The 25,337-nt window shown below is 41.8% G+C and overlaps 1 protein-coding gene across 1 annotated transcript; it reads right to left on the reverse strand.

Moving 5' to 3' along the window:
• Positions 1–9,423: 9,423 nt before the first annotated feature.
• Positions 9,424–24,616, reverse strand: LOC132403437 (C-type lectin-like). Its single transcript, XM_059986840.1, has 5 exons — positions 24,550–24,616; positions 21,519–21,688; positions 18,838–18,978; positions 12,294–12,408; positions 9,424–9,589 (listed from the first exon to the last, which is right to left on the reverse strand). Exons 1-5 carry the CDS (start codon positions 24,602–24,604, stop codon positions 9,519–9,521), a joined length of 552 nt encoding a protein of 183 aa, XP_059842823.1. The 5' UTR covers positions 24,605–24,616; the 3' UTR covers positions 9,424–9,518.
• Positions 24,617–25,337: the final 721 nt, after the last annotated feature.

Here is a 25,337-nt window from a genome sequence, read left to right on the forward strand (position 1 = left end):
TGAGAAAAGCAGCCTCCGTCAGTAACCTGACATTGTGTGTGTGTATTTTTTATAGGGCAGGGCTCCTCTGCAACCCACACATCCAATCTCATCTCAATGATTGCAGTACCTGACTTCAAATAGCTTTTATAGAAGGCATTATACAGAGGATCACATACTTTTTACAAATAATACATGTGATTTTGGATCATTTTTCTTAATAAATAAATGAACAAGTACAATGTTTTTGCTGCTATTTATTTAATTGAGTTCTCTTTATCTAGTTTTAGTACTTGACGATCTGATCACATTTATGCAGTAACAGTAAAAATTCTACAAGGTTCACAAACATTCTAACATCACTGTATTATTTATATAATTGTAAATTATATTTTGAAATACCAGACGTTAAGAGGCCCTACTGGCTCAACAAGCTTCTGCTGCCCAAATGAACAATTAATTTACTAACCTGTATGCTTTTGGAATGAAAGTGGAAACCCAGAGCATCTAGAGGAAACCCAAGTGGCCATGGGGCTGGGAAACGTACAAATTATATACATACAGCAATAGAATTGAACCCTGGCCACTGGTACTGTAATATGTTGCACCAAATGCTACACTACTTTGCTGAGTCAAGCAGAGGCTTTTTCTCTGGGATGAAGTGTCAAACAGCACAGGGTAAACATTTAAGGTGAGAGGGGATAAGTTCAAAGGGGATATGCGGGGTAATTTTTGTTATGGAGTGAATACTGGATGCCTTGAATGCATTGCCAAGGTTGGTAATGGAGACAAATACAATGGAAGTGTTCAGGCTCTTAGATAGAGATTAACTGTTTAGAGAACGAAGGGATACGTACAATGTGGAGGCTGATGGGACTCATGTAGTGGGGATGTAATAACTAACATTGTGGGCTGAAGGGCCTGTTCCTGACCTGTACTGTTCCATGAGGGTCTCCCAGCTCTCCGAGATGATGAGATAGTAAAAGCTACTGCAGATCGATCCGAATTTTCCTGTAATTGGGACTCTCGACCAGGCAGCTGTTCACTAACCCAACGGGGAGATCTTAAAGAATTGGCGGATGGATGAGAGGTGAGAGGAGGAATCAATGCTGCTCAGGAAGTTGCCATGATCTGAAATCCACTGATTGAAAGGCTGGTGGAAGCAGAGACAATAATAAATATCAAAGGATATGGCTAAATGTGTGAAGGAACAGTTCCTTCAGGAATTCACTTTCCTTGTTTTACTCCCCAGGCTGCAGAGGAAGCCTGTTTTGTCTGATCATTATTTTCACTCTCTTCCTGTGAAGGCAGTGCAGCAGTTTTCCAACCCTCGTCTGTTTCCACTCTACTCTCAGTGGGTCCCACCTGCTGCTCAATCACGCTGCTTACACATTTACCTTGAATTCAATGGTGGAGCTGAAACAATTACCATTGTCTGTGATTATCTTTTTTTCATTGCATGAATCTCTACCTTACCACCTCTTTAATTTGCCTTTTTTCCCCCTCAGTAATTATTCCTTTAATAAAACTGAGAATGAAGAGGGACAAAATGCTGTTCTCCTTCAGGTAGCCAGGCTCCACTGCTGGCAAGACAGCAACATGACATCAAATGGCAGAATAACACCGTGAAGTACAGGTCTCAATATACTGCACTCTTCTTCTTTTTCATTCTGTCTATGTATCTCTCTCTCTCTCTTTCTCACTATTCCTTCATCCCTTTACACCTATTTACTGGTATGTCTCTCTCTGTCTTGCTCTCTCCTACTCTCCCTCTCATTGCCCCAGGCCTTATTTCTCTCTATCTCTCTTTCAGTTAACTTTCCCTGTCATGTCCTCGCTTGTCTCCGTATCTCTTACTTGTTCTCTTTTTCTCAATAATAATCTCTATTGGAACAATACAAAACTGGAGACAGCCCTGTGCGTGAAGCCTTCCTGTTTTACTGAGATCAAAAACAAGGGAATGATGAGGGAGAGAGCAGGACCATACAAGAAATTTATGTTTGGAATCATGAGATATTTGAAAGTACTATATGAATAATTTTCATCTGTTTTGTCCAAGGAGTAGGTCATGGAGAATAGAGAGTTCTGTGTGGGGTGTTCTGATATTCTGGGACATTTTGAGATCAAGCTGAAGATGGATCTTTTGGAAATCATTAAACTGCGTGAATCACTAGGGTCTGAAAGGATGACCCTTTTTGAGTAGTATTGGAGAGAATTCTTGGGGATAGGATTTACTTACATGTGGAAGAACATGGGTTAATTTAGGACAGTCAACAAGCTTGAGTAAATTATTTGAGGAAAATTAATAAATAGGGAATGGAGGAAGATGAATTGGTGGTAACAATTATTTTAATTTGGCATTATGCCATCAAACTCAATATATAAGTTTGCTGATGACACCACAATTGTAGGCCATACCTTGGGTAATGATGAGTCTGAATACAAAGAGGAAATTAAGAACCTGGGGCATGGTGCGAAGACAATAACCCATCCCTCAATGTCAGCACAACAAAGGAATTGGTTGTTGACTTCAGAAGGAGTAGCAGACCTCACAACCACATCCACATCGGTGGTGCGCAGGTGGAACAGATCAAAAGCTTCAAGTTCCTCGGGGTGAATATCACAAATGACCTGACTTGGTCTAACCAAGCAGAGTCCACTGCCAAGAAGGCCCACCAGTGCCTTTACTTCTTGAGAAAGCTGAAGAAACTTGGCCAGTCCCCTAAAACCCTCACTAATTTTTATAGGTGCACCATAGAAAGCATTCTTCTTGAGGTGCATCCCAACCTGGTATGGATGTTGTCATGTCCAAGGTCGGAAGAAGCTGCAGAAGATCGTGAACATAGCCCAGCACATCACACAAACCAATCTTCTATCCTTGGACTCACTTTACTCCACACGGTGTTGGAGCAGTGCTGCCAGAATAATCAAGGACACGACCCACCCGGCCAACACACTTTTTGCCCCACTTCCCTCTGGGAGAAGGTTCAGGAGCATGAAGATTCGTACGGCCAGATTTGGGAACAGCTTCTTTCCAACTGTGATAAGACTGCTGAACAGATCCTGACCCGGATCTGGGCCGGACCTTCCAAATATCTGGACCTGACTTGCACTACCTTACTTTCCCTTTTCTGTTTTCTAATCATGATATATAATTTAAATTTTTATTATATTTACTTCGATTTGTATTTCTGGAAGCGCAAAGCACAGAAACAAATATCACTGTGATGATTGTTTTACTCTAGTATCAATTGTTTGGTGACGATAAAGTAAAGTATAAGTATGCTAAGCAGCTGTGCTGTTCTCAGTTAATTTCCTCCTCCAGACACCCCCTGCTCAACTGCACATCTCCCCTTTGGCTTAAACTTCACTTAACTAAAGTACAAAGTTCATAGCCATTCATCAAACAAACATGACTGTTACTAACTCCGGTGCTGAAATAATTGTGTCAACTATGTCAAGGAATTGTTCAGAGCACTTCAATGAAGGGTCTTTGATCAGAAACTTAGATTCTGAATCTCTTTCCTCATTCACTGCCTGACCAATTGAGAGTTTCCACCATGTTGTGTTTTTATTCCAGGAGATTGTTCTGTCTACTACTGAGCTTGTTGGCAAAAGGAGAAGCAGAGTCAGCTTTGTCTGATACAAAGATCAAGTTCCTCGGGTGGGGGGGAGGGGGGCTTCCATTGCCATACACAGTGTGGTGAAGAATATTGGTGAAGGGTACATGGTGTAGTGTGCTGTACAAGAATGGTGAGGAATGAACAGAAGAGTTCCTTTCTCTCTGAGTGTTACAGAATATCTGGCAATAGTCATGTGAGTAATGTTTGGGGAAGAGAAAGACACTCTGTTCTATGGAGAAACACCTGGGAATTTTTTTAGCCTTTGGGTATCTTTTGTTCAGGGATCTTCATGAATTAATTTCTTAAAAAGAAGTTTTTCGGTTGCAGAAATGCTTTGTGGAAAGAATATAGAGGACTCGTAATTGATCCTGTTTAGTTCCCTGTCATGCCTGCTGCAGATAAGCACAAAAACTTGGTGCCTTTCAAAGCGTCCAAGCAGTTTATGAAAATGTCAGATTTCTTGACCATGATAACACCCAGACCATTTGTTCTTTTTTTTTAATTGGTTTTTTATACATTTTCTACAACACTACAGATAAGAATAAAACCCAAACCAAAATAAAAAAAATAATACCGTGCAAAAATAAACATACAATAATAATATAATACAAAAAAAGATAATAGAGAAAGCACACAAATTGAAGTCATCCATTTGTTCTATCAATGCTGGTGGAGTGATGGATTCTGACCAGGAGATGAGGAGAACTCTTCAGCCAGTGGATTTGTGGACGTTTTTCCCAAGTGTACAGGGAATTAAGTTTTTATCAGAGCAGGTAAAACTGTGAGTAATCTCAGAATTATGGTCTTTTGTCTGAATAGTGTGACCCCAGCTTTTATTTTATTTATAATTATTTTTCTTGATTATCTTCAGTGCAGGAATATTGCTGTCAGAACTGCTGCTGCCCACTGCCATCTGTTCAGAATATTTGAGACCTTTCCAGCCCTTTATTTGGATGTAGGCCTGCCACAAAATCAGAATCCCGGTCTCCTCACCTTGCTTCACATCTTCTTGTGTTTAGGTCTCAGCGCTGCCAAATTTTTTTTACCTTCTTGTACTTATCATCTCGTCTAATCTAATAGCAAGTTATTTTTGCTGTGGAGCTTTTATTTCTCCTGATAATTTTGCCCGTTTCACCAAGTCAGTGCCATTGGAGACGTCAAGAAGACCAGAGAACAGCCAATGTTGTTCCTTTGTTTTACACCATAAGACCATAAGATAATGGAGCCATTAGGCCATTAGGCCCAGCAAGTCTGCTCAGCCATTTTGTCATAGCTGATCCATTTTCCCTCTCAGACCCAATCTCTTATCTTCCCCTGTATCCCTTCATGCCAAGATCAGTCAAGAATATGTCAAACTTTGTCTTCTAGTCCTCTTGAAATGAATGCTAACATTGCATTTACCTTCCTCGCCACAGACACAACCTGCAAATTAACCTTTGAGAATGCTGCACAAGGACTTACCTATTGCTTTGTGCCTCAGATTTTTGTATTTTATCTCATTTAGAAAATAGTCAACCCATTCATATCTTCTACCAAGGTGCATGACCATATACATCCCAAGATCCCCTCTATTTCTTCAACACTACCTGCCCCTCCACTTATCTTCATATCATCTACAAATTTGCAACAAAGCTATTAATTCCATCATCTAAATCAATGACACATAGCTTAACACAGACTCCAGTGGAACATCACTAGTCACTGGTAGCAACCCAGAAAAGGCTCCCTTTATTCCCACTCTTTGCCTCCTGCCAAACAGTCACTGCTTTATACCTGCTAGAGTCATTCCTGTAATACCGTGGGCTTGTAGCTTGTTAAGCAGCCTCATGTGTGGCAGTTTGTCAAAGGCTTCTGAAAATCCAAATGCACAACATCAACCAGTTCTTCTTTGTCTATTCTGCTTGTTATTTCTTTGAAAAATTCCATCAGAATTTCCCTTGAGGAAACTATGCTGACTATGGCCTATTTTATCATGTGCCTCCAAGTACCCTGAGACCTCGTCCTTAACAATCGACTCTAATATCATCCCAACCACTGAGATCAGAATAACTGTCTTATAATTTCCCTTCTTCTGCCTCTCTCCCTCTTAGAGTGACATTTACAATCTTCAGTCTTTTGGACTGAAGATTCCAGCGTCTAGTGATTCTTGAAAGATTATTACTAATGCCTCCAAAATCCCTTCAGTCACTCTTTCTGAATCCTTGGGTGTTCAGCATCTGCTCCAAGTGCCATATTTACCTTCAGATCTTTCAATTTCCAAGAACCTTCTCGCTAGTAATGGTAACTTCACACTTTTCATGCCCCCTGACACGGGGAACCCCACAGTGAAGACTGATGCAAAATACTTTTTCAGTCCATCCGTCATTTTGTTGACCCCTCCTCCACATTACTACCTCTCTAGCATCCCTTTCCAATGGTCTGACATCCACTCTTGCCTCTTTTTTACTCTTCATGTGTCTGAAGGAACTTTAGGTATCCTCTTTAATCTTATTGGCAAGCTTACTTTCCTATTTCATCTTTATCTTCTTTTTATTTGTAATTTTTTTTATTGAAGTTCATCTTCAAACAAACTTTTCCATAAGATGTATTTCAGACATTGTACCTATATATCATATAATCATATACATCACAAATCTCCAAAAAGTATTTATCTGAGGTATACATTTAGAGAAAAAAAGCAGAAAGAAAAAACAAGCAAAAGGAAAAAAAAACTATGTACAAGTAGGGAGTGATCTTTTTTACAACATATTCATTGATTTGTGGAATAAAATCAGACCTCTGAGGCATTATGTAGTTAAACCATTTTTCCCAGTCTTTATCTTCTGATTACTTTTTAGTTGCCTTCTGTTGGTATTTAAAAGTTCCCAATCCTTTAACTTCCCACTACTTCTTGCGCTATTATTTGCCCTCTCTTTGGCTTTTATGTTGGCTTTGACTTCTCTTTTGCCATGGTTGTGTCATATTTCCTTTAGAATACTTCTTCCTCTTTGGGATGAAAATATCTTGTGCCTTCCAAATTGATGCCAGAAATTCTGGTCATTGCTGCTCTTGCATCATCCCTGCCAGTGTTCCTTTCTTGCTATCTTTCCTTTCGGTTTGTCCTGACGAAGGGTCTCAGCCCGAAATGTCAACAGCGCTTCTCCCTATAGATGCTGCCTGGCCTGCTGTGTTCCACCAGCATTTTGTGAGTATTCCTTTCTAATCAGTTCTGGCCAATTCCTTTCTCATTCCTCTGTAATTCCCTTTACTCGACTGATATATCTGACTTTAGTTTCTCCTTCTCAAATTTCCGGGTGAATCTAATTATATTGTGATCAGTATCCCCTGAGGGTTGTTTTACCTTAAGCTGTCTAATCAATTCCGCTTCATTGCGCAACACCCAATTCAGAATAGCTGATCTCCTAGTGTACTCAACCACGAGCTGCTCTAAAAGAACACCTTGTAGGCATTTGAGAAATTCTCCCTCTTGGAATCCCCACCAACCTACTTGCATATTGAAATCCCCCATTACTATCATAACATTGCCCTTTTGGCATGCCTTTTCTGTCTCCCGTTGTAATTTGTACGCCACCTCCTTATTACTGTTTCAGGGTTTGTATTCAACTCACATCAGGGAGTTTTTAACCTTGCATTTCTTTAGCTTTATCCACAATTATTCAACTCCATTTGATCCTATGTCACCCCTGACTAATGATTTGATCTCATTTTATCAGCAGAGCCCCTCTGCCTTCTTGCTCGTCCTTTCAATACAATGTGTATCATTGGACATTAAGCTCCCAGCTATCATCTTCTTTCAGCCATGATTCAGTGATGCCTGCATCATACCTGCCAACCTGTAACTGTGCTATAGTTCATCAGACTTATTCCATATACTGCACACATTAAAATATAACACCTTTAGTCCTGTATTTGCCCTTTTCAATTTTGTCCGCCTTTTACATTGCAACTCATCCTGTCAACTGCAATTTTGCCCTTTCATCAGCCTCTCCTTGCTAGGAGTCTCACTGCACATTGCCTCCATTTGTAAACCAACTACTCATCTTCCATACTATCACTCCACTTCCCATCCCCCTGCCAAATTAGTTTCAACCCACCTAAACAACTCAAGCAAACTTTTCCACAAGGGTATTGGACCTCCTCGGGTTGAGGTGTAACTGGTCCCTTTTGTACTCATCATACCTTCCTCAGACGAGATCCCAAAGATCCACAAATCTGAACCCCTGCCCCCGATCTCATTCCACAGTCACACATTCACCTGACAAACCACCCGCTTCTAGCCCTCACTGGTTCATGATATGGGCAGCAATCCAGAGATTACTACCCTGGAGGTTCTGCTTCTGAGCTTTCTACCTAGATCCTTAAAATCTCTCTTCAGGACCTCTTCTACCTATATCATTGGTGCCAATGTGTACCAAGACATCTGGCTGCTCACCATCCCCCCTGAGAATGCCATGGACACGATCCCAGACTTCCCACAAAACCACATATCGTACAAAATACTGCCCCTGGAGCTATTCTCACTATACTATGCTCTAATAGATGAGGAATGAACAAAGATAACTTACAAGACAATTTACCTCACCCACCGCCTACTCTCACCTAAACCTGATGAGCCAAAGCCACTCTAGTGACTGGCACACTCCCAAAGAATGGCCACTCTGCTTGCACATGAATTATTCTTCTTGGCCCTTTCTAATGAATCCCTCTTGCTGATTGGTCTCTCCTGAACTCAGACATACTGCTGTGAAACTCTGCCTTTAAAGTCTCAATCACCACTCCAACTTAAAAAGTAGCTCTTTTTACTCACAAACAAAAAAATCTGCAGATGCTGAAAATCCAAGCAGCACACACAAGATGCTGGAGGAACTCAACAGGCCAAGCAGCATCTATGGAAAAGAGAATAGATGCTGTTTCAGGCTGAGACCCTTCATGAGGACCCCTGTCAAGGTTGATCCAGGTAGTGGGAGGTGGTATGCAGATAGAACATGGGAGGGTGTGAATGTTTGGAGATTGGAGGAAGTGATAAAGGGATGACAGGGCTGTAATCCAATAGGTGATGAAGGTAGAACAGGGAATAAAGTGAGGAGCTGGGGAGAGCAAATGGGAACAGAGGGAGAAGGGATCCAGTTGGAAGAAATTGAGGGTAATGGGCAGATGGAGAAGGTTAAGGAGGGGAATGGGACATGGTGATGGGACTCAGGTAGATCTGGAGGGGAGAACTAATGGACAGAGGGAGAGGATTTGCCAGAAGGTAGAAAATTCAATGTTCATAGTACTGGGTTTCAGCATGTGATGCCCAGGCAGAATATGAGCTGTCATTTTTCATGCAAACTTGAGTACATGCTGTTTATTCTGTGAGTAAAGAATGACTGTTGTCCTTCAACATCTCTTGGCAGATGAGGTTTCCCTCCTGCCATGTGGTCACGTCGCTTGGGGAAGTTTTAATCTGGAAACAGGGTGATCGGAAACAGGAAAATCTCGTTGGAAGTTCAGGAGTAGAATCCTGTGAGGAATGTCACAGTTCCTAGAATTCTATGGGAAATCATCTCTTTCCCATTTCTGTCAATTATCTATTGAACAGAGATCCTTTATTTCACTCTCATGTGCTGTTGCCAGAACCCAGCACACCAATTGTGGCCAAAATGAATGAGTTAATTTTGCAAAGTCTGTGCTGAATTCCCCGCAGTTCAACACTGAGTGTTGAGGTGGTGAGGAAGCAACAGTGAGACAGGAAGGCTGCTGGAAACTGGACTCAAACAACAACAACACACACAGCTCAGGATGCAATTCTCTTTATTATTGGCTGAGAAACTAAGCGAGTACAGACACCACAGACAGTGAGAGCAGCTACAAAGAAATCAGGCACTGAATCCACTGTTTGAAATCATGAGTGGATGGTTCTGGAGTCTTCCAATTTCAGTGCAGTTTGTACGAACAAACAAAACCATGTTTCTTGCCACAGTTAGAATCATTCCACTCTTTAGTACCTTGAAACAGGAAAAAGGAATCCAGATTAACCTGTTAGTCCACAAGCATAACATTGCAGAGGCTGAAAATCTGAAAATAGTACTTGAAATACTCAGTAGGTCAGGCAGCATGTATAGTGAGAGAAACAGGAAAGTCATTGATGAAGATTTAAACTCTGTTCTCTCTCTGTAGGTGCTGCCTCAGCTCAGTGTTGCAATCACAAGGTCACAGAACAATACATCATGGATAGAAGTGTTTCAGACCAGTAAGTCCACGTTAGCCATGATTTCCAACCATTTGGTCTCAATTTCCTGCATTTGGCCTGTACCATTCTAAGCCCCATCCCTCTCTGTACTGATCCAAGTCCTTTTAATATGAGAATACTGACCCAGCCTCAATCACTGATGCTGGTAGCTCATTCTATATCCTCACCTCTGTCTGATTGAAGAAGTTGTCCTCTGTTCTCTTTAAAATCATTCCCCTCAAACCTAATTCTATGCCTCCTAATTTTCTCTTCCCCTAAACTGGGGAATAGACTTACCATCCATCTTTTCTATGCCTCTCATACTTTTAAACATTTTGTTCAGGTCACCTTAGAATGTCAGACTGGACTACTCAAATATTCCGAGGAATAGAGGTCCAGTCTGGCAAATCGCTCCCTTCAAACCCGTCCCTCTACTCCTGGCAACATCCTTCTAAATACTTTCTCTGTCCTTTCCGATGAAGACTAGTGTGCTGAGAGCCTTTTTCAGCACTCTTTGTACCTGTGAAGCTGCTGTCAATGAACCATGCACATGTGCTCCTCTGTTCCTCTGTCCCACTGTAATCCAGAATGCCTGACCATACATAGACCAGATTGAATTTCCAAAATGAATCAGTTCTCCCTCCCTGGCCCAATTTCTGAACTGAAGTAGATCCCCCTGTAATCTATAATAACCTCTTTCACTATGATCAACACCTCCCTAATCTTGTGACTTCTGAAAACCTATTGAATTGAATTTAAGTGATTTTATTACTTACATCCATCATATACATGAAGAGTAAAAATCTTTACATTACATCCATGTCTAAATGTGCAATGTGCAACTTATAGTAATCTATAATAAATATTACGTCCAACAGGACAGTCCGTATAACATAGAAATACAGTTGCATCAGCATGAATTAATCAGTCTGATGGCCTGGTGGAAGAAACTGTCCTGGAGCCTGTTGGTCCTGGCTTTTATCCCACGGTTCTGTTTCCTGGATGGAAGCAGCTGGAACAGTTTGTGGTTGGGGTGACTCGGGTCCCCAATGATCCTTGGGGCCCTTTTAATACACCTGTCTTTGTAAATGTCCTGAATAGTGGGAAGTTCACATCTACAGATGCACTGGGTTGTCTGCACCACTCTCTGCAGAATCCTGTGATTGAGGGAAGTACAGTTCCCATACCAGACAGTGATGCAGCCAATCAGGATGCTCTCAATTGTGCCCCTATAGAAAGTTCTTAGGATTTGGGGGCCCATACCAAACTTCTTCAACCATTTCAGGTGAAAGAGGAGCTGTTGAACATTTTCACCACACAGCCGGTATGTACAGGCCATGTGAGATCTTCGGTGAAGTTTATGTCGAGGAACTTAAAGCTGTTAAGCTTCTCAACCCCGGATTCATTGATGTCAATAGGGGCAAAACTGTCTTCATTCCTTGTGCATTTGCATCCAGATCATTTAGATAACTAATGAATAACAAAGGTTCCGATATTGATAGTATAATGGCAAAATCAATCTCCAAAACAAGAAACAGACCAACCATCAGCCTCTACCTTCCACTACAAAGCCATTTGAATCTATCTTTCCAGCTCAGACCGGATTCAATGTGTCTTAATATGATAGAGCAGCCTACAACGCGGAAAGTTGTCAAAGGCCTGGTTAAGCTACCCAGCATTTTCAATTTTCAGATTTGTTTAAGTGTTTATTGTCTGTGAGCCATGAAGTTTCCCTGACCATGTTCCATGACATTGCCTTGTGAATAAAGGGAATCACTTCCTGTGGACCATGTGCAGTCAGAGTGTGTGTTGCTCAAATCGGACATCATGCAATATTCACCGGGGATTGAACTGTTCCAAACTGAGTGCTCGGTTCACCCTGGGTTGGAACTCCATGTGTGAGCTGGAAAATATGACTGTCCCATCAGAGATAATCTGAGCCCTTCCCATTCCATTGACCTCACATAATGGGGACAGAGTTTGTAATCCATTGAATAGTTTAATATACCATATGGAGTGATGCAGAAGTTGAACATAATATTTCAGGTTTCAATTTCACACTGATAACTTTACGCTTCTTCATGTTTTTGACTTTCTTTATCTGCAGTGGCACATTGTTGATCTTGCAAACCTGGTATTACATCCCTTGTGCATCGCTCCACATACAAGGTAATACTGAGTTGAACCTGACCAAGTTCTCAATATGAAATATTAACTCTGTTGTTCTCTCCATAGTTGCTGCCTGACCTGCTGAGTGTTTGTGAAACTGCAGGTTTTATCTCAGATTCCCAGCATGAGAAGTGTCTTTTCTTATCTTCATACACGGACTGTTCCTCTGTCCTTGCAATACATCCCATTTATCCTCCTCTAACTGGGCAATGAGTCCAGTTCTGCTGAGCATGGGGTTGGTTCATTCCTTCTGCAATACTGTCTCTGAAATGGACTTGAAAAAATAACATTTCTCTCACTGCTGCACTTACCTGAAAAAAAATGAATCTGCACACAGTTTTCACTGGACTGTCGATCACTGGGTTCAGATTTAGCCCAATTTCTATAGGTGTAGCTTGTTCCATCACTCCATGCGAAATTCCCTTCCTGTGGGACATAAATCAGTGATTATTCCGGTGGGATCGTTCAGAAACCTGTCACTTAATGGTACAAGGAGGAGCTGTACCCGAGTCAGAATGAGACCAGAATATGAGCAAACAGGGCAGTGAATGAGATTTTAAATGACGGACTGTCAGGGTGGGGGAAATCTCATGGAAGTAACAGAATCCTGGGAACAAAAGAAACCGGACCTGAGAGTAAAAGTCAGGGAAAATGAATAATGACAACTCGGACAATGAGTCATTGAGCACAAATACACAGTCTGATCTCATAAACACTAGAGGGAGAAAGGACAGAAGAACTTCACATGAATGAACACAAACTACAAAACCAAATGGGATTTGGAGGCATGAAAATTTGTGACACACTCAGATCCTGTGTACAGTTCTGGTCTCCAATGTATCGATAGGGTACGGAGACACCACTGAAGGTGAGAAAATATTTGCAGGGAAAGGACCAAAAATGAGAATTCATACTTATCAATAAAGTTTGAGCAAATTTGAACATTGTCATCCCTCAATGACTGAGTTTGATATCTCTCTCTGTTTCTCTATTTCCCTCTGTCTCTGTCTGTCTGTCTGTCTGTCTGTCTCTCTCTCTCTCTCTCTCACTCTCTTTCTGAATAGCTACCTGCTCTAGTTGTAGTGCCAGAGCTAAAATTAACACTTGGATGTTAAAGCCAGATGATTGTGTGTGGAATGGCCAAGCAGCTCACTGGGATTCTCCCTCAAATGTGAAGATTCAACAAGTTCAGCATGGAGAAAAGTTTCTACTTGAGGTGCAGAACAATAAATAAAGGAGAGTCATTAATCAATCCATATAAACATAAAAAACCTACAGCAAAATACAGGTCCTTCGGCCCACAAAGCTGTGCCGAAGATGTCCCTTCCTTAGCACTACCTAGGCTTTACTCATAGCCCTCTATTTTTCTAAGCTCAATGTAGCCATGGAGGAGAATCTTAAACAACCCTATCATTTCCGCCTCCACCACTGCCGCTGGCAGCCCATTCTATGCACTCACCACTCTCTGTGTAAAACACTTACCCCTTACATTTCGCCTGTACCTTAAAACTATGCCCTTTCGTGCTAACTATTTCAGCCCTGGGGTAAAGTCTCGGACTATCCACATGATCAATGCCTCTCATCATCTTGTACACCTGAATCAGGCCTCCTTTCATCCTCTGTCACTCATTGGTCCCTTAGAGAATCAGAGTGGACAGCTATGTGTGGAGCCAAAAGAGATGGGGGAGATTTTGAACAATTTCTTTTCTTTGGTATTCACTAAGGAGAAGGATATTGAATTGTGTAAGGTAAAGGAAACACGTAGGGAAGTTATGGAAACTATGGCAATTAAAGAGGAGGAAATACTGGCACTTTTAAGGAATATAAATGTGGATAAATCTCTGAATCCTGACAGGATATTCCCTGGGACCTTGAGGGAAGTTAGTGTAGAAATAGCAGGGGCTCTGACAGAAATATTTCAAATGTCATTAGAAACGGGGATGGTGCCAGAGGGTTGGCATATTGCTCATGTTGTTCCATTGTTTAAAAAGGTTTCTAAAAATAAACCTAGCAATTATAGGCCTGTAAGTTTGACGTCAGTGGTGGGTAAATTAATGGAAAGTATTTTTAGAGATGGTATATATAATTATCTGGATAAACAGGGTCTGATTAGGAACAGTCAGCATGGATTTGTGCATGGAAGGTCATGTTTGAGAAATTTAATAGAATTTTTTGAAGAGTTTATGAGGAAAGTTGACGAGGGTAAAGCAGTGGATGTTGTCTATGTAAGCTCCAGTAAGGCCTTTGACAAGGTTCTGCACGGAAGGTTAGTTACGAAGGTTGACTCGTTAGGTATTAATATTGAAGTAGTAAAATGGATTCAACAGTGGCTGGATGGGAGATGCCAGAGAGTAGTGCTGATTAACTGTTTGTCAGGTTGGAGGCCGGTGACTAGTGGTGTGCCTCAGGGACCTGTACTGGGTCCAATGCTGTTTGTCATATGATTTGCATGATGGGGTGGTAAATTGGATTAGTAAGTATGCAGATAGGTGTTGTTGTGGATAATGAAGTAAGTTTTCAAAGCTTGCAGAGAGATATAGGCCAGTTAGAAGAGTGGGCTGAAAGATGGCAGATGGAGTTTATTGCTGATAAGTGTGAGGTGCTACATTTTGGTAGGACTAATCAAAATAGGACATACATGGTAACTGGTAGAGCATTGAGGAATGCAGTGGAACAGAGTGATTTAAAATAATGGTGCTTATTTCCTTGATGGTGGAATCTCATGTGGACAGGGTGGTGAAGAAAGCTTTTGGTATGCTGGCCTTTATAAATCAGAGCATTGAGTATAGGAGTTGGGATGTAATGTTAAAATTGTACAAGGCATTGGTAAGGCCGAATTTGGAGTATTGTGTACAGTCCTGATCACCGAATTATAGGAAAGATGTCAACAAAATAGAGCGAGTACAGAGGAGATTTTCTAGAATGTTACCTGGGTTTCAGCATCTAAGTTACAGAGAAAGGTTGAACAAATTAGGTCTCTATTCTTTAGAGTGTAGAAGGCTGAGGGGGGGACTTGACAGAGGTATATAAAATTATGAGGGGGATAGATAGAGTTGAAGTGGTTAGGCTTTTTAAATTGAGAGTAGGGCGGATTCAAACAAGAGGACATGAGTTGAAAGTTAGGGGGCAAAACTTTAGGGGTAACATGAGGGGGATTTTCTTTACTTAGAGAGTGGTAGCTGTGTGGAATGAGCTTCCAGTAGAAGTGGTAGAGGCAGGTTCAATATTGTCATTTAAAGTAAAATTGGACAGGTATATGGACAGGAAAGGAATGGAGGGTTATGTGCTGAGTGCAGGTCGGTGGGACTAGGTGAGAGTAAGCGTTTGGCACGGACTAGAAGGGCCGAGTTGGCCTGTTTCCGTGCTGTAATTGTTATATGGTTATAAGGAGAAAAGGCTGAGTTCAACCCATTCTCATAAGGCATGCTCCCCAATCCAGGCAACATCCTTGTAAATCTCCCCTTTTCCCCCATTTTTATGGTTTCCACGTTCTTCCTGTAGTGAGGCGACCAGAATTGAGCACAGTTCTCCAAATGGTGTCTGACTAGAGTCCCCTGTAGCTGCAACATTACCTCTCAGCTCTTAAACTCAATTCCATGATTGATGAAGGCCAATGTATTGTATGCCTTCTTAACCACAGAGTCAACCTGCATAACAGCTTTAAAAGTACTGTGGACTCGGACCTCAAGATCCCTCTAATCCTCCACATTGCAAAGAGTCTTACCATAAATATCATATTCTGCCATCATATTTGACCTACCAAAATGAACCACCTCACACTTACCTGAATTGAACACCATATGCCACTTCGCAACCCAGTTTTACATCCTATCAATGTCCAACTGTAACATCTGACAGCCCTTCACACTGTCCACAACACCCCCAACCTTTGTGTCATCAGCAAATTTACAAACCCAACCCTCCACTTCCTCATCCAGGTCATTTATAAAAATCCCAAAGAGTATGGGTCCCAGAGCAGATCCCTGAGGCATGCCACTGGTCACCGGCCTCCATGCAGAGTATGACTGGTCTACAACCACACTTTCCCTTCTGTGGGCAAGCGAGTTTTGGATCCACAAAGCAATGTCCTCATGGATCCCATGCCCCCTTACTTTCTTAATAAGCCTTGCATGGGGTACCTTATCAAATGCCTTGCTAAAATCCATATACACTACATCTATGGTTCTACCTTCATCAATGTGATAAATCACATCCTCAAAAAATTCAATCAGGCTCATATGGCATCACCTGCCTTTGACAATGCCATTCTGACCATTCCTAATCATATTATGTGTCTCCAAATGTTCATAAATCCTGCCTCTCAGGATCATTTCCATCAACTTACCAACCACTGAAGTAAGACTTACTGGTCTATAATTTCCTGGGCTATTCCTACTCCCTTTCTTGAATAAGGGAACAACATCCACAACCCTCCAATCTACTGGAACCTCTCCCATCCTCATTGATGATGCAAAGATCATTGCCAGAGGCTCAGCAATCTCCTCCCTCACTTCCCACATTAGCCTGGGGTACATCCTGTCCGGCCCTGGTGACTTACCCATCTTGATACTTTCCAAAAGTTCCAGCACATCTTCTGCCTTAATATCTACATGCTTAAGCTTTGCAGTCTATTGCAAGCCATCCTACAATCACTAGAATCCTTTTCCGTAGTGAATACTGAAGTAAAGTATTCACTCAGTACCTCCGCTATTTCCTCTGGTCACATACACACTTTTCCACTATCACATTTGATTGGTCCTATTCTCTCACATCTTATCCTCTTGCTCTTCACAAACTCGTAGAATGTCTCAGGGTTTTTCTTAATCTTTTCCGCCAAGGCCTTTCCATGGCCCCTTCTGGCTCTCCTAATTTCATTCTTAAGCTTCTTCCTGCGAGCCTTATATTCTTATAGTTTCCTATAATTACCTAGTTTTTTTGAACCTTTTGTAAGCTCTTCATTTTTTCTTGATTAGATTTACAACAGCCTTTATACACCACGGATCTTGCACCCTACTCTCCTTTCCAGGTCTCACTGGAAAGTACCTACTCAGAACCCCACACAAATATTCCCTGAACAGTTGCCATATTTCTTCCATACATTTCCCTGAGAACATCTGTTTCCAGTTTATGCTTCTAAATTCCTGCCTGATAGCCTTATATTTCCCCTTACTCCAATTAAACTTTTCCCTAACTTGCCTGTTCCTATCCCTCTCCAATGTTATGGAAAAGGACATAGAATTGCGATCATTATCTCCAAAACCCTCTCCCAGTGAGAGACCGGACAACTGACCAGGTTCATTTCCCAATACCAGATCAAGAGCAGCCTTTCCTCTTGTAGGCTTATCTACATAATGTGTCAAAAAACTTTCCTGAACACACCTAACAAACTCTATCCCATCTAAGCCCCCCACTCTAGGGAGATGCAATCAATATTTGGGTAATTAAAAATCTCCCACCACAACAACCCCGTTATTATTACTCCTTTTCAGAATTTGTCTCTTTATCTGCTCCTCAATGTCCCTGTTACTATTGGGTGGTCTATAAAAAACACCCAGTAGAGTTATTGACCCCTTCTTGCTCTTAATTTCCACCTACAGATACTCTGTAAACAATCCCTCCATGACTTCCTCCTTTACTGCAGCCGTGACACTATCTCTCATCAACAGTGCCACGCCCCACCTCTTTTACCCCCCCTCCCTATCGTTTCTGAAATACCTAAAGCCTGACCCCTGCCCCTGCACCATCCAAGACTCTGTAATGGCCACAATATCATAGCTCTAAGTGCTGATCCATACTCTAAGCTCAAAAGCTTTATTCATAATACTCCTCGCATTAAAATAGACACATTTCAAACTATCGGTCTGAGCACGTCCCTTCTTTATCATCTGCCTATCCTCGCTTTCACACTATGTCCAAGCTTCCTCTATTTGAGAGCCAACCTCTCTTTCCTCCGTCAATTCAGTTCAGTTCCCACTAACAGGCTCCTCGAGAGAAACCCTTTTCTCCACACTGTTAGGATGTGACTTATTGGGGTCAACGTTCGGTGACGAAATGATGGAGAAAGGAAAGTTACACAGATCGTGTCAGATGAAGAAGGGAGAGAGAAGGCTCATGTGGAGATAAACAGGGTCAATAGACAATAGACAATAGACAACAGGTGCAGAAATAGACCATTCGGCCCCTCGAGTCTGCACCGCCATTCTGAGATCATGGCTGATCATTCACTATCAATACCCAGTCCCTGCCTTGTCCCCATATCCCTTGATTCCCCTATCCATCAGATATCTATCTAGCTCCTTCTTGAAAGCATCCAGAGAATTGGCCTCCACCCTCTTCCGAGGCAGTGCATTCCAGACCTCCACAACTCTCTGGGAGAAGAAGCTCTTCCTCAACTCTGTTTTAAATAACTGACCTCTTATTCTCAATCCATGCCCTCTGGTACTGGACTCTCCCAACATCTTGAACATATTTCCTGCCTCAATCCTATCAAATCCTTTAATTATCTTAAACGTCATAAAAGTGTGGGATTTATTTGTTCACTGGACACAGTGACGCTGTGAACAACCAGCATTTATTGTTCTTCCCTGATCATCGTCTGACTATTTCATACGGCAGCTAAGATTCTACACACTGGAGTCGCAGTGAGGCCAGACAGGGGAATTATTGGATTTACTGCATTTTATTTACTTGGATCCAAGTTCCTGGATGCTGGAATGGGATTCAAACTCATGTCCCTGGATCATTCGGATACACCCAGTGACTTCACGCTCACACTGCCATATCCGAGTTACTCAGCAGGTTGTCCAGTGTAATTCTATCTTTGGTAACAGTGTAACACGTCATCATGAACTTTACCTCCCATATGTCATTCAGGCCAATCCACGTCGTTGGGTTCTTTTTATCCACATAAGTGATCACTGTGGAAATGAATGTGTTGTGTCTGTCTGAGGTCGCAGTTGCCAGATTTCCATAATGTGTGTATCGATTGCAGAAATCCTATAAATAAAAGAGTATCATTATCTTTAATCCTCACACTGGGTCCTCAGTAAATCATCTGACCTGTTGTTAGGAATTTCCTTAAACAGACTTGTTGTTCTTCAAAGTGTTTGCTGTCAAAAGAAACACTGTGTTAACTCCACTGGTTGTGGAGTTTCTCCTAAATTATCCTGTGTCTGATCCCCTATAAAAAGTAGATTGATTTGTTTACTCTCGGGGCTGGGGCGTGGGGTAGGATAAACTATCAAGTGGAAGCTGCAGCAACCAGGTCTCTGGCACTGAGTCTGTCTCTGTGGTTCAGAAGGGATGGGGGTCAAGAGGAGTGCAGTAGTGATAATAGACAATAGACAATAGGTGCAGAAGTAGACCATTCGGCCCCTTGAGTCTGCACCGCCATTCTGAGATCATGGCTGATCATTCACTATCAATACCCAGTCCCTGCCTTGTCTCCATATCCCTTGATTCCCCTATCCATCAGATATCTATCTAGCTCCTTCTTGAAAGCATCCAGAGAATTGGTCTCCACCGTCTTCCGAGGCAGTGCATTGCAGACCTCCACAACTCTCTGGGAGAAGAAGCTCTTCCTCAACTCTGTTTTAAATAACTGACCTCTTATTCTCAATCCATGCTGGGGGATAGGGGATTCCATTTTAGAAGAGCTGAAAGCAGATTCTGTGGACCTGAAAAAAACACCCAGACAGTACGTTGCCTCCCAGTTGCCAGGGTTAGAGGTGTCTCAGACTGGGTCACAACATTCTAAAGGGGGAGGGTGAACAATCAAAAGTTGGGCAACATATTGGTACCAAAGACAGAGATAAGAAAAATGAGGAGTTCCTGAAAAGAGAATATAGGGGGTTAGGCAGAAACCTAAAAAGCAGAACCTCCAGGGTAGTGATCTGTGGATTGCTGCCAGTGCCACATGACGGTGGGGGTGTGGGGGGGGGGTAAGAATAGGATGAATTGGCACATGAATGTGTGGCTTGAGAATTGGTACAGCTGATATTATCCTGAACAGTGGTTGGAAAGATATTGGAGTCTGTCATTAAAAACAAGCTTTTGGGGTACTTAAAAGCAAATGATAATATAGGCCAAAGTCAGTCTGGTTTTCTAAAGGGGAAGTATTGTCTGACAAATCTGTTGGAATTCTTTTAGGAAATAACAGGCTGGATACTCAAAGGAGACTCAGTGCATGTTGTTTCTTTGGATTTTCAGAAGGACATTTCTGCACATGAGGCTGCCTAACATGATAAGAGTCTGTGGTAATATGGGAAATGTTCTAGCATGGATAGAAGATTGACTGACAGGAGGCATAACAGGGGCCTTTTCTGGTTGGCTGCTGGTGACTAATGGTGTGCACAGGGGTCGTGTTGGGACTGCTTCTTTTCTCATTATATGTCAATGATTTGCTTGAAGGAATTCATGGATTTGTTGCCAAGTTTGTGGACGATATGAAAGTAGGTGGAGGGGCAGATAGTGCTCAGGAAGCAGGGTGTGTACAGAAGGACTTAGACAGTTTGGGAAAAGGGCATAGAAGTGGCAGATAGAATACAGAAAAGGACAGGCATGATCATGCACTTTGGCAGAAGGAATAAAGATATGGACTATATTCTAATTCTAATTCAAACATCAGAGCTGCAAGGGACAAGGGAGTAGTCATGCAGGATTCCCTAAAGGTTAACTCGCAGATTGAGTCAGTGGTAAGCAAGGCAAATGCAATGATAACATTCATTTAAAGAGGACTGGAATACAAAAGCAAGGACGAAATTCTGAGGATTTATAAGCCACTGGTCAGACTGAACTTTGAGTATTGTGAACAGCTTAGGACCTCCTTTCTTAGAACAGATGCACTGTGATTTGAGAGCATCCAAAGGAGGTTCATGAGAATGATGCCAGAAATGAAGGAGTAACATTTGATGTTTTGGGCCTTAATTCACTTGAGTTTCGAAGAAAGAAAGGAGGTCTCATTGAATCCTATCAAGTCTTGAAATGCCAAGATGCAGTTGATGTAGAGAGGATGTATCCAGTAGTGAAGGAGTTAAGGACTAGAGGGCACAGCTTCACGATTGTGGGAGAGGGATTTGGAGCAGGGATGAGGACAAATTTCTGAGCCAGAGGATGGTGAATCTGGAATTCAGACAGCTTTCCAGATAAAGTAACTGGGTATATTTAAGGTGAAGTTTGATAGTATTGATTAGTCAGGGTTTTGAGGGTTGCAGGAGAAGGCAGGAGAATGGGATTGAGAGGGATAACAAATCAGCCAATGATGGAATGGTGGAGCAGATTTGATGGGCTGAATGGCCTGACTCTGATCCTGTGACTTTGGATCTTATTGTTTTACATTCTTTATTTCCCAGTTTTCTCGACATTGATCTGACTGATAGGAAGCGGAGCCCATAACCACAGTGAAGCACACCCTGTAACATAAGAACCCATCATTGACAATTCAACTAGAGTCTGTGCTGTGAGTTAATGGGAATAAACCAGCAGAGCCCAACATTCTCCAGGCCTTGATGTACTATTGCTGGGTTTCAGGGACTTACCTGAGCTTCATTCCATGTCATTGAGTAAGGGTAATACCGGAAACAGGAGTTTACATCAACAAAATAAAACCACTTGTCATCACAAAGTCCTTGGGTTAGACTGTGAATCAAGAACCATAGCTCGTCCGCGTCCATGGGATCAGTCCCATTTTGTTGGATAGGAATTGAGCCTTAAAACAGATAGAATAATGAAACAATTTCCATTAGTCACAACACCAGACACACTGTGGATTTGCAGAAGATGGCCAGTGCTCTTTACCCACATCATGGTGCCAGAGGACTGAGGGCTTTCTGGACGGACACCATTCATTGTAACAGGGACACTGGTTAAACCTGACAACAACAAATGACTGTCAGACACTGGTGGTGGGAAATGATTACAAACAGTTCTGAGGGATGGAACAAATTCATATTTCATGTTTCACAGATTAACCTAGGATAAAACATTTTGTAAAGAGATGGTTTTATCTGACGAGAAATTGAATTTTTGGAGGCTATAATTAAGTATCAGTAAGGATAGAACGTTTCATGTGGTAAACATGGATTTTAACAAAATGTTTGAGAAAGTCTCATTCAGTTGATTCAAGTAGATCTAAGAGAAACAAATTTATGAAACATTTTGTTCAGTTCACACCTGGAGTTTATTATTGCACAGGAGAGAGTGCAGAGGAGAGTCACTGAGATGTTGCCCAAGGTGGAATGTTTCAGATTCGAGAAGGGACTGGATGGAATTGGTTTGTTTCCCTGGAGTAGAGGAGGCTGAATGAAGACCTGATAGAGATACACAGTATAATGAGAGGCATCAATTGGGTGGTGGTGAGAAAATATTCATCAGTACAGAGACTTCTAAAATGAGTGGAAATTGCTTAAGGTGAGGGATAAGAAATTCAAAGGGGATCTAAGGATTTTTTCATTAAAAGTGTGAATGCCATTTAGGATTCACTTTCTGAGATGGTGGGAGAGGTGGGTACACTCACAGCACTTGGAAACATTGGAGAAATACTTGAATCAAAATAGCACGTTGGATGGCGACAAGCCGTGTGTGGTGAAGGGGGTGAGGAGAATTGTACTTGATGGTTGACATGGATATGCTGGCCAATAGCTTTCTTGTTGTATAATCTGTAAAATTATAGATTAGCTGAGGGTTAGTATTGGAAGGATGCGCATGCGCTGGCCATGCATGTAGCCTGTTACTGCCGCTCTGACTAGTTTTCTTACTTTTCTACTTGGCATGATTAACTTATTATTATTTAATTATTTATGGTTTTACATTGGTATATTTCTACACTATTCTTGATTGGTGCGGCTGTAGCGAAACCCAATTTCCCTCGGATCAATAAAATATGTCTGTCTGTCTGTCTCATGTGTGATACACGACAGGACCTCTACTTTCTTAGTATTTTGCATAGATTTGGCCTGTCAGCTAGACTTTGACAAACTGTTATAGATGCATACAGGAGAGGATCCTGACTGGTTTTCTAAAAAACTACAGAAAGTTGTGGATACAGCTCAGTTCATCACAGGAAAAGCCCACCTGAAAATTTAATGCATTAACCAGATTGCTGCCATAAGGAACCTGCATCCATTTTCAAGACCCCACCACCCACTATCCAGGTCATGCTCTGTTCTTGCTTCAACTTTTGCGCAAACAGCATAGGAACCTTCAGCACCACACCACCAGGTTTATGAACAGTTATTACCCTGCAACCCGCAGGCTCCTGAACTAGCATGGATAATATAAAACAGCTCAACTCTGAACTCATTCCACAACCTACCGACCTCGAAAGGGTGTCTGCACAAGTGTGACTCTACAATTTATGTTCTCTGTATTCTACACAGTTTCTCTTCTTTTGCAACTTTGTTGTTCATCTGACTTAAAATACATCAAATTTGCAATAATTCAGTTGTGTTTTTATTGACTGAAAGAAAATGATAATCAGGGTAGCAATGGCTGACCTATACATAATTTGAGAATAAAGTTTCTTTGACTTTGACAATGAAGATGTTTGCTGATGATTCTAAAGCTGACATTCTTGTAGACAGTATAGAATAATGATTAGGTTACAGGAAGACATTTGTCGACTGGTCAGGTAGGAACAAAAGTGGAAGTGGAAATCAATCCTCAGAGAATGTGGCCATGCATTTGTTGGGATCTAACAGTACAAGGGTACTTATGGGGAATGGTGGGATAGTAAGCAGTCGGAGCACAAACTTTCAAGACAAGCTCTGCAGAGGGTCAAAAGCCAAAGGGATGGATACAAGTCATTGCTCACAGGATTCATGTGTGAGGGAGAGAAATATTTTCAGCACATAGGCTCTGTATCTTTCTGATTCTCTGCCTTGTCCTACATACTGGCATCTAAACTACAGCCCTCCATATCAATCTTATCCATATACCAATCCAAACTTCTCTAAAATGTTGCAATTGAATCCATTTTTGCCACCGCTGGCAGCTCAGTCCACACGTGTACCCCCTCAGAAATAGTTAACCTTCAGATTTGCCATAAATATTTCAACTTTCACCCTAAACTTCTGACCTCTGGTACTACTCTCACCCACCCCCAGGGTAACAAGCCTGCATGCACTCACCCCATCTATGGTCGTTATCATTTGCTATTCTTCTCTGACATTTCCCCTCACTCTCCTGTGCTCCAGGGCCTGATGTCCTAGCCAATTGAACCTATTCCTGTAACTCAGGTCCTCCCAAAGTACAACACCTCACACTTGTCTGCCGTAAATCTACCTGCTATTTTTCACTCTAGTTTCCCAGCTGGTTCAGATCATGCTGCAAGATTTGATAACCTTCCTCACTGTCCACTATGCATCAGTATTGATGTAATCTGATGTCTTTGTCTCCTGATCTCTAGGAGAGTCTCTGACTCATCTTCCATCTCAATAGCTCAAAGTTGAATGTCCCAAACAAGACATTTCCTACCATACCCCAACCGGACCCAATGCCCACAAATTCCCATGTCCCGTAGTCCCAACACAGATATATATCTCTAAAGTTCCTTGAATCAATGGGCTTTACCTGCCACATCACTGACAAGCAGTGTGGTCACCACCAAAATCCACATCAGCATCATGTTTCTTCCCTCAGACCTGAAACACAAGAAAATAATTCAACATTAGTGTCAGGTTTCTCAGTGAAGGTAGGGATATCCTGCTGCCACTCCCACCTCTCTCTCTCCCAGCTCTCTGTGTCGAATAGATTTTCAATCCTGAGGCAGTCCTATTTATGTGCAGGTCTTAGATATTGGAGGTTTCACGAACCATTGAAATCAAACCCAATTGGCTGGACCCACCTGCATAAAAAATTCTGCAAACCAATCACTGAAAGATCTGAACATGAAGATTGGGAAACCACAGGAATGTCTTGTGAGCTTCAAGTGTGACTGTGGAATGTTCCTCTGTAACTGAACACTGAGAAATAGAGGCTGCCTAAAACATTTATGTTCCCATGATGTTTTTCATGAAATCAGATCTCAATAAATATTATAAATAACAACAATTACAATGTAATTTTCAGGTGAATACTTCATCAGCTACAGCTTATGATGAACGCACTCATACATACAATTGTCCTGGTCTTTTTCTCATCCATTTCCCATCGTGGGGGATGATCTTTCTCTGTCACTGACTCTGGAAAGTTTGCAATCCATTTGTAAGGATTGGGTTCAATTTAGAATCATGGTCACTGTCCAAAAAAAGGTTGCAGTGAACTCTACTCAGAAGGAGCATGGAAGGATGCAGAGATAATAGATTGCTTGATACTTGATGTTTTTCCAGGGACAGTTCTGGAAGGTGTATGAACTAACC

The sequence above is a fragment of the Hypanus sabinus genome, chromosome 13 (genome assembly GCF_030144855.1).
Source record: "Hypanus sabinus isolate sHypSab1 chromosome 13, sHypSab1.hap1, whole genome shotgun sequence".
Classification (NCBI taxonomy): Eukaryota; Metazoa; Chordata; class Chondrichthyes; order Myliobatiformes; family Dasyatidae; genus Hypanus; species Hypanus sabinus.

Bases quoted from the DNA above. Each gene is read 5' to 3' on its own strand.
- LOC132403437 (XM_059986840.1), bottom strand. From the start codon at position 24,604: ATGATGCTGATGTGGATTTTGGTGGTGACCACACTGCTTGTCAGTGAT. The intron at 21,689-24,549 runs GTAAAGCCCATT...ATCTGTTTTAAG, and splicing joins GCTTGTCAGTGATGTGGCAG to GCTCAATTCCTATCCAACAA. The intron at 12,409-18,837 runs GTAAAGTTCATG...TATGTCCCACAG, and splicing joins GCCTGAATGACATATGGGAG to GAAGGGAATTTCGCATGGAG.